The sequence below is a fragment of the Camarhynchus parvulus genome, chromosome 1A (genome assembly GCF_901933205.1).
Source record: "Camarhynchus parvulus chromosome 1A, STF_HiC, whole genome shotgun sequence".
NCBI classification, from domain to species: Eukaryota; Metazoa; Chordata; class Aves; order Passeriformes; family Thraupidae; genus Camarhynchus; species Camarhynchus parvulus.
Window position 1 is genome coordinate 7,717,190 of NC_044586.1, and position 9,878 is coordinate 7,727,067.

A 9,878-nucleotide genomic window follows, 5' to 3' on the forward strand; every position below is an offset into this window, starting at 1 on the left:
CCTAAGGAGTGTTTGCCAAGAGGAAATTTGAATTCAATTATCCAAATAGAAAGTATTTAACCTCTCAATAGCACTCAAGTAATTATAATACTTAGGTGTTGTTTCTTTTCAGGAGCCTTAAAAGGTAAAACAAAAAATGAAATTGAAAATGGGAGAAGCTGTCAGTTTTATATCACATGGAGTCTACAAAGGAAAGCTGTAATATTGCCCATGCTTTAGACTCACATGTTAGCACAGAAAAGGGCAGCCTCAAGCAGGGAGAGCAGCTTGCAGGATTTGTGGTTTCTCCACTAAAACAGCCAGCAACAGTATCAGGGCCAGCTGTGTGAGCTTTATGTGCTTCAGTACAACCATAAACACACAACTAAGACCAGCAGGTCACCTCACACAGCTTTTGATGAGATGGAGATGCTCTCTCAGTGTCAGGAGAACTGGGATGCATCAGAAGATGCTGTATATTCCAGTCCATTTTGCAAACATTCCTCAATACCAGCCAAGCCATTTTTACTTCAGGTCGCAGCGGCTGTTTCAGCCCTGATCCCAGCAGTCCTTTCACTATACATCCATCCACCCAAAAACTTTCCAGAATTAATCACAAGGAAAAAAAAAAGGGAAAAGTAATTCTTTTCTTGTTTCTCTCTTCACAGACTGTAGGTTGCTTTGGGATTATGTTTATCAGCTGCTTTCTGACAGCCGGTACGAAAATTTCATCCGATGGGAAGATAAGGAATCCAAAATCTTTCGGATAGTGGATCCCAATGGGCTGGCCCGGCTGTGGGGAAACCACAAGGTAAGGGAGCAGTGCCATTTTCCTCCTGCAGCACTTTGCCTCTTGTAGCATCACAGGATTCAGTTATAAGCAGGGGGAAAGAAGAAAAGATGGCAAATAAATTACTACTGGCAAACTGGAATCTTATTCTGTGTACATTAGAAATAGAAAGCATCCATCCTGAAGCACTAAAGCCTATTCTTCATAGAGAGTACTGGTTGGTTTGGTTTAAAGGCCTTTGGTTATAAATGCATGTAATTATAAAATTATAAGGAGTGCAAGAATGAACAATCCTTCTCTCTCAAGGCATCTTACTTCTCAAAACCTGATGCTGAGGATATTCTGGTGAGAAGTAGTTTACAAGGAGCTGTGTACTACAGAGCAGGAGCTTTCTGTGTTCCTGTCTGCAGCAACTCCCAGATTTCACAGGCTGCCCTGTGACAGACACAAAATGCTGCAGGATTATGTATTTCCTTCTAAGAGGGCAGGTCCTGGTTTGTTCTCTGGAAAGCCATTACTGATTTTGATAGTTTGGGGCTGAGTTATGCATAGATATTTCTGTATATGTATATAAGTATATTCGTATGAATGTATGAATAGTCAGCATGGATTTACAAAAGGGAAATCATGCTTGACCACTGTGATATCCATCTACAACAAAATGATTGGCTCAGTGGATTCAGGGAGAATGGTGGATATAGCTTATCTTGATTTTAGAAAGGCTTTTGAAACTGTCTCATAACAGATTCAAAGACACACTAATTAATGACCTAGACAAGAATACAGTGAGGTAGATTGAAAACTGGCTGATCTGCTGGGCTGCAAAGATGGTGATCAAGGGCACAAAATCCTGTCACTAGTCATTTTACCCCAGGGATTGATTCTGGGGGCAGTACTGTATGTCCATTAATGACCTGGATGGTGGGATAGATTCTCAGACAACACAAAACTGGGAGGAGTAGCTGACACACCAGAGGGTTGTACTGTCACCTGTGTGGTTCTGAACATGCTGGAGATATGGGCTAGTGGGAATTTTATGAAACTTACCGACTTACCCAACCTGCACATTAATAACTGGGCCATAAGATCTCATGCTGGGTGTCTAAAACTGAAGCTCCTTCAGACCACTGGCCACTTGGGCAACACAGTGGCCTTTCAGCATATAAGAAATGGAAGAAGCACAAACAGTATTTCAGGGAGGTTTCCAATGAGGAGTGTAGATTTTACAGGGAAGACTTTGTCCCTGTTAGTGTTTCATTGCCACAGGAGTTCCTGATGTGGCCTCCCATTGCAGAGTTATTGTAGTCAGGGTAAGCAGAGGGGGTCTGTTCTTACTGGATGTTTGAGGCAGGTGGATCAGTTTCCTTTGGTGAAGCCAGACTCCTGACATGGAGACTCCCAGAACAAAAACCTGCTTCTACTGGTTCAGTGTTTCTCACCCACGGCGAGGCAGTTGCTGTACACTTGTGCACACACAGCTTTGCCAGTTGTGTCTCTGCTGGGAGTCTGTGCCAGACAGCAACCACTGCTCCTTGGTGTAGACATAGCCTAAGGGGCTCATCCTGCTCTGCCAAGTCCCTAATTTGGGGACAGCTCTGCTGCCAGTGCCTATCACTTCTTCCTTGTGACACTCAGCTTCAGCAGAGCCATCTACTCTGGGGGCTGAGGAAGGTTATAATGAATTATCTCACACTTCAGTATACCCCAGTGCTCTGGCCATGGCCTTTGGGGCCAGCAGCTCCCAGAATGAAGGGGAGGATCTGTCCCAGAAGCAGATGTACAACCCAGCTGGTTTCTTGGTTTACACCTGTGTAACAAGAGGAGAAACAGGCTAAGAGTCCCCACAGTGCTCTGTGAGCATTAACTAGTTAATGCAGGGGAATCCCAGAGGAACAGTGCTCCAAGCAGGGATTGCTGACAGATTCACTATTTCCAGGCTTTTACAAAAGGTGTTTTCATTAAGAACAGACCTGTCACATCCCACTTGGCATGAGCATCTCTCTCCACCTAATGTCTCCTCCTGTAGTTAATTAAGTCTTTTGTTAGCTGTGTTCCAAGAAACTGTAGAAAAGCCTTGCTTGTAGTTCTTGTTAAACTCCTTGCTTAAATTGCCCTGTGTGGAAAGAGACCCACAAAACTTAGGTGATGAGGGCTGTGGGGGCAGAATGGGCCTGCAAACAGCAAAAAATTGTACATGTAATTTCTTGGGCTGTCTTGGTTACTTTAGGTAGCTGTGATAGTTCTGCCACTCATTTTGGGGCTTAGGAAGGTTTTAATTAATCATCTCAGCACTTTTTTTCCTTTTTTCTTTTGAAAAAAACAGAACAGAACAAATATGACTTATGAGAAAATGTCCAGAGCCCTACGCCACTACTACAAACTAAATATTATCCGGAAGGAGCCAGGACAAAGGCTTTTGTTCAGGTAATTTTCTTTCTTTGCCATTTTTTTCTATGGACAGTTAGTTTTTGAAGATGGAAGATGGGACTGTGTGTGGGATACCTCATTGCCACAGTTACAACACAGGTGAATATGGCCATACATTTGTAAAAGCTGTATAGAGCAGTGCTTCCCAGCTTTTAAGGCAGCCCCACCAATTTACAAAAACACAGGCCTGTCTCAATGATCAGTGGAGACATTAGAAGTCTTGTCACTGCTTTGTGCAGGCTGTGCCATTGTTTAAGACCTTAGATAAATGGGTTCAGTCAAACTGCTGGAAAAGCTACTCCAAATGGACTTCTCAAACACAGCTGCCTGTGAAAGCTGAGCAGGGATCAGGCATTTCCTCAAGGGCATTGCAGAAGAGAAGCACTCAATGACCACGTCTTTGGTGCTGCCTGGAAGGAAGAGAGGGAACTGCAAGAGCTGTTCCTAAATCAGCACAGCTGATTGGAGGATATGACCAAGAATTTAGGAAACAGAGCCTGAAACAGCATTAAAGCAGGGAGCTGCTTGTACAAGCTTGAGAGTGAGAGCACTCCACTCCTCTTCAGACAACACCAGCAAATCTTGGTGCACATCTGACCCTCAAAGCACTGAACTCAGACCAAAGACTGCTTTGCTGTCAGTGGCCTGGATCTAACAGTGTGAAGGAAAGAAGCAGCCATGGGCAAAATCAAGTGTTCAGGAGTAAATTTTTTTTCTGGTGGAAAGTTAAAACAAGGTTGCTCCATCAGTACCAAGGGTACCTGTATCTCTGTGGCTTTGTGTGAAGACTGCTTTGCCCTGGGGGAATTCCTGATGCTGAACATTGAATGTGCTTCTCTTCAAGCCTTCCCTTCAGTGGGGGCATACACAAACAGGAGTCCATCTCTTCTCAGCCAGGCTGCCTGTTTTCTCAAAACCATTGTAGCTTAATGCCCTTGGAGACCTCACTTGCTCTGTCAGACTTGGCCAATTTGACCAACAGATTCAAAGGTCACCAGAGAGCATAAAGCATGAGCTATATAAACTTCATTTCCTTTGGAAACTGGGGAAAAAAAACAGCAAAACATTTCTTTGCACTATTCCCAATAAAAACTTTTTGATGTTGTTTTCTTAGACCTATTTATATCTGAAGAGAAAAAGAACAGCTGCAAAAAATCAAGTTATTAATGTGCCTTTCTTGGCTATTCCTTGCAAGCAGAGAAATAATAGGAAATGTGACTTTATGTGCAGGCAGTTGTCATCTGCAAATATCTGTATGGAGCTTTAAGATGGAGTCAGAAAAGGATTTCTAATAAATTGACTGGGTGTCTTCTGCAAGAGAATAGATCACAGATAGTGTGTCTTAATTTTCATGCAGTTCTGGGTTGGGTTGTTTTTTGTTTGTTTTTTTTAATGCAATCAAATGCTTTTGGAAATGCCCACAGTGTGGTTTCCTTGATGTGGCTTAAAGCCCAGGCCAGAAGGAATACCCAAAGTCCTGTGGTGCAGCTTACATCAGCCCATGCCCCACATGGAAAGGGGAATGGGTCCCATGGCAGTGGGACCACTCTGTGTTTTGATTTCATTGCCATGCAAGATCAGCAGGACAGTCACAGGGTTTAAATCAGGGCACAGTCTGACCGTGGGCTTTGGTGCAGCGTGTAGCCAGGCACTGATCCACCACTCCTGCATACAAGTTTTTCACCACTGTAACACTGTTTGTTGCAGCAGCATTTTTCCAGCAGTGACACAGCAGTGAGTCATAGCCCTTTTTTTTCCCCCTAAATGCATATATGCGCATGATTTCCAAAATTAGAAGGGACGGCAAAAGGTTAGTTCCAGGCTATGCTGTGTTTGCTGAGAGGCTCTAGCAGTGACCATTCTGAGTCAGTGCTAGTAACAAGGCTCCTGCTGGTTGTTTTTGTTTTCACTGGGGCAAGGACACTGAGCATATCATCAACCTGAAATAAAATCAGCTCTTACAAGTAACACATTTCATACTGCTGCATGTTAACCAGTATGTTGTTAATGAAAGACTGTGAAATTTTGTACCACTTCCAGCATAAACATCTTTCATCCTAATTTCTCCAGAAGTGCTTGGGAGTTGGGAAACTGATTTGTGTTGAAACCAGTGTTTCATCCTTCCTGTGCCACTCTCTCTTCCTACATCATAAAACTGAAAATGAGAAATCAGAGCCTTTCTGTGCTACCTCTGTGAAGTAGTACACAAGTGTCCTGGCAAAAACCAAGACTGCAGACTTAAACTGCAGGCTGGTGGATGTCCTTTCTCATTTCCTGCTGCTGCCATGCCTCCCCAGAGGCAGTTTCTGTCTCCAGCACCCTGCAGACTTACTGCCTTGAGACACTGGTGCTGGGAGCCGTGGCATTCATTACAGAGGATGCTGCCTCACTGCAGTCACACTTTTTACAAACACAGGAAGAGACTGTCTTTACTCACAGTTCTCTAGCCCTAAACCTTTTCCCTTCAGGGCTTTTTACATTCCTGGAACTTGTTCTGAGTGGGACCTTGGCTTTTTCCCCCTCTGTTTCTTTGGTGTTTCATGTTGTTCTCACTCACCTACAATGCAGACCTGCACAAACCAGTAACCCTGTGCTTCCCCACACCTTGCAAGGGCTTGTGCTTTGAAATATGCTCATGAACACCTTTCATGTCTCTGTCACCAGACACCACACATGAGTATACCTGGGCCACGCTGTCATCTGACATGAAAACAGCAAACAATATGAGGGAGAAGAAATAAACAGAATTCTTTGGAAAAATCTATGGGTTTGGTTCAGATTTGGGCTTTCAATAAGCCAGGGTAGAGGCCAGTGATTTCTTTGTTTCCTTTCAAGGTATGGAGGAGGGAAAACACCTGGGGAGAACTGGGAAATACCAAGGCTTTGGGAGGATACAGCAAAGATTACCTTGAGAGCTGTAGAGCTCAGGGGTCTCAACAAGCTGATGAAGATAAAAGCTGAGACCCCTGAGAAATGCACTTATTTCCCTGTTTTGCAGGTTCATGAAGACCCCAGACGAGATCATGAGCGGCCGGACAGACCGCCTGGAGCACCTTGAATCCCAGGAACTGGATGAACAAATATACCAAGAAGATGAGTGCTGAAGGAAACAGGTGCAGCACCTCTGTGGGTCCAGGGGAGGAACATCAGCCCGATGGTCGGCACGGTTTGGGAGGGGAAGCAACAGCACAGGAGCAGTACTTGAGGTCACTGCTTAGCTTGAAGACCACGCAGGACCTGAAGCACCTTAACAAAACAAACTCACCGGCAGAAGTGGTGCTGGCAGGAAAGCCAAGGGGAGAAAGCCTGGACTTATGCACTACTTCACTGTTCCTACAAAGTCTCCCTTGAGTTTTTTCTTTCTTTTTGGTTTGTTTCAGTTTTGGGGTTTTTTTGTCTTTTTTTTTTCCCTAATAAACATGCAGTTTGACTTTCCTTATCTCACATAGGACAAGACATCAGATTATGCTTCTTCTTTTTTGTTTTTTTTTTTTTGTTTGTTTTTGGAAGGCTTTCCTATGGAAATAGAGTGCTCTTATTTTCTGTGCAAGTCTCATGACACAACACTGCATAAACAATAGCAACACAGAAGGGATTTGCTGAAGGCTTCCAGTTTGCTTGGATCAATTTATATGTGCTGCCACTGGGAAATGTGTTGAAGCTACCAAAAGAATTTCTCACACATACCTGTCAAATGAAGAGGAGACACCCTTCACATGTAGGCTGGGCTGTCATCCCAGCATAGCTTGGGCTCACAAAGAGCACTCCAAGTGGCTGTTAACTGCTGGAATATGGACCAAAACCAATCACCTAAGTGCTCCAGAGAGGAGAAAAATAAATGTGACAAACCTCTGCAAGTGACTATCAGTTAACATTTTCCCTCCTTCTAGCAAAGAAGTGGTAGAATGGAGGAGGGGGAAGGGAGGGTGGGGACAAATACATATATATGTGTGTATATATATCTAAAAGTTCCATATATATATAAAAATATATATGTAATCCCCCCCAGTATATTCACAATGCAGAGTTGTGAATTTCAGTTCAGAGTTTTCTATAAAAAGAAAGACTGAAGTCTCTGTAATTACAGAAGGAAGGGGTGTTTCTCATACCTGCTAGCAATTTTGGGGTTAAAGGTGAAGGACTGTTCCTTACATCATAGGGAGAAAGCAAAGGGACTCATCACATGGTTTGTATTACTCAGAAGCCTCTCCAGGATCATTTTGTGCTGCTGGAGAGGTAGATGATTCACCACTCCAAAATCTGATGTTAGAGAACTAGAGACCAAATAGCTATACTTATATCTTGTAATTGATTTTGGCTTTGTTTTGGGATTTGGTTTTTTTTTTTTTATGCCTCCCACTGCCCTCCCCCATCCTACAGCTCTGCCATCAAGGAAGCTTGTCCCAGCTTGCCTGTTTTTAACATGATTTAAGACAAGAGAAAAACAAACCCTACATCTGTGTTGCTTTCTTGGTTTGGGGTTTTGTTCTGGTTGCAAGGTGCCTCCATTTGGTTTGCTGCACTGAGGGTGCTTGGCATGAGGCAAAGAGCTGTGCCTAGTTTGGTCACAGAAAGCTCAGCAGTCCTTGATGCCCAAACAAGAGAAACTGCTGGCCTGTTTCATTTCACAGCTTGGACCACCAGGACAGGAATGTCTGTGGTGTCCAGTGATCCATCAGCAGGGGTCCTTTGAATGGAAGGAAGATCTAGCAGCAGAAATGATGCTTGCAGAGGGAGAAGGTTTATAGGAAAAGTACAGGAATCACATGGTGCCTGAAAGAAAGCATGTCCACAGCAGTGCATTAAAAGCAGAAAGCCTCTTTAATGGAAACATAAAAGAAACTAGATCTGGAAAAAAATCAAAAAGTTAATCTAATCCATTTCAACCAAAAAACAAGGTACATTCCCATGACAGAGCTTTTATCAGCTATTAAACCAACATGACATTTGCTCTTTCCATGTATTTAACAAGAGGGTTAATCTATCCAGGAAAAAATGGCACTCTGCAATGAACAGTGTCCCCTGTGTTTAAACAGAGATAGGCCAATCTCACCAAAGACTTTATATTGAGTCACAGGTCGTAGAAGGAACAGCTTTGTTAAGGGTGTAGATAAGCATCGTACAACAAGGAGAGATTTTTCTGAGCCAGTATCTGATGAGGAATGACAGGGTGTACATTTGTCCCTGAGCTTTTCCCAGCCATGTTTTTCTATAAAATCACAGTCAGTAAGTTACAAGTTCCAGCACACCACGTACTTGATCTGCTCTGCCTCAAAATAATGGACAGGGGAGTGTTTTTTAGCAATGTGTCACCTGTCTGTGGGATGACTCTGAAGTCCTTGGAGCTCATGAGGCATGAGATTGGGAAACACTGTGGGACTTCAGTAGTGACAGATCTGAAACCTATGGTCACTTGAGACCAAGGGCCCAAGGAGTTACTCTGTCACATTGCTCAAGGGCCCCCAAGTTGCAGCCAGGTCTCAGGAGCTGGATGAAGTGGTGAATTTGACAGATGGAGTGTGATCAGAAGTGCCAATGTAACGAAAGGCTCTAGCTGGATCCTTGGGTGTCCAGTGGTAGAAAGAGAAAGCTTTTGCAGAGGATGATTCATCCTCTTTACTGCTGTGGTCTAGACAACTGCATAACTGCATTACTTTCTTCAGCCTGCTGTTATAAGATGGTGAGGGAGCAAAAAAAAACCAGTAGAGACTTTCTGCATAAAGTGCTCTGATGAGTCACAGCTTTTTGTCATGGCCAAGGTGCACACTGCAGAATACAGAGAACCAGAGACAATCCACCCATTTCCTCACCATTATCTACCAAATTAAGTCCATCCTCAGCACTGGGTAAGACAGGAAAATCACGCATTGTCCAGTAGGGAAGCTTTAGAGTGGAAATGTTCACCTTTACAAAGAAATGCAATCACTTCCACTTGCACAGTCTAAGTCAAAGGGGAAAAAATGTTTGTGGCTGGTGGAAACTCTTCCCAGTTCACACATAAAGGACATCTTAAGGTCATCACAGCCACAGAGAAGGGGTTTTCTCAAGGCTGATGCTAGTTGGAACGAAAGAAGCCTTTGACCTTGGAACAGACCAGTCCCACAGAGGCCCTTTCTGTCTCCTGCCAGGTCTCCAGGTGCCAAAGGGAATGGTGTGGGTGACACTGGAGCTGCCAGGACTGCAGGGCCTTGGGGCCTGTTGTGGGAACTGCAGGACTTGAACTGCTCTTGGGGTCTTGAAGTGAGTTTATTAGGTATGACTAAAAATAAAAAAGTAGTGGCGGGCTAGAGCAGCTGCAGGAGGGAGATTCCCATTGACCTCACATCCACTGGGAATGCAAAGACAACATTAACATCCTGAGCCATAGGAATGTGTCGATGCCTGCCAGGGCTAGCAAAGGTAACTCTGTCTTTCCACCAACACTGACACCTGCCTTCCTCCCCTCCCCCAGTTTCTGATTTCCCAGTGTAGAATTTGCCAGCAGCAAAACAGCCAAACTTTCTGCCTTTGCCACCAGAGCAAGTGGGGAAAGGGAGAAAGCATTTCATCCTTGGAGACACACAAAGTCACCTGGACACGGTCCTGGCCATTGTGCCTGGTTGGCCCTGCCTGACCAGAGAGGGTTTGACCAGATCCTTGCCAACCTCAGCACCCAGAAAGGTTCTGAGTGGCTAAGTGGTTA

At 44.2% G+C, this 9,878-nt stretch overlaps 1 protein-coding gene across 2 annotated transcripts in view; it reads left to right on the forward strand.

The window, feature by feature from the left end:
- ETV6 (ETS variant transcription factor 6) overlaps positions 1-7,074 on the forward strand; it is a 123,312-nt gene extending 116,238 nt beyond the window's left edge. The window contains exons 6-8 of one of the 2 annotated variants that reach the window (XM_030959450.1): positions 648-790; positions 3,093-3,193; positions 6,195-7,074. In XM_030959450.1, the coding sequence (XP_030815310.1) occupies positions 648-790; positions 3,093-3,193; positions 6,195-6,300 (350 nt within the window). In that variant the 3' untranslated portion in view covers positions 6,301-7,074. The remainder of the gene's footprint in view (positions 1-647; positions 791-3,092; positions 3,194-6,194) is intronic. The other variant, XM_030959451.1, reaches the window with a different exon arrangement.
- The last annotated feature ends 2,804 nt before the right edge of the window (positions 7,075-9,878 follow it).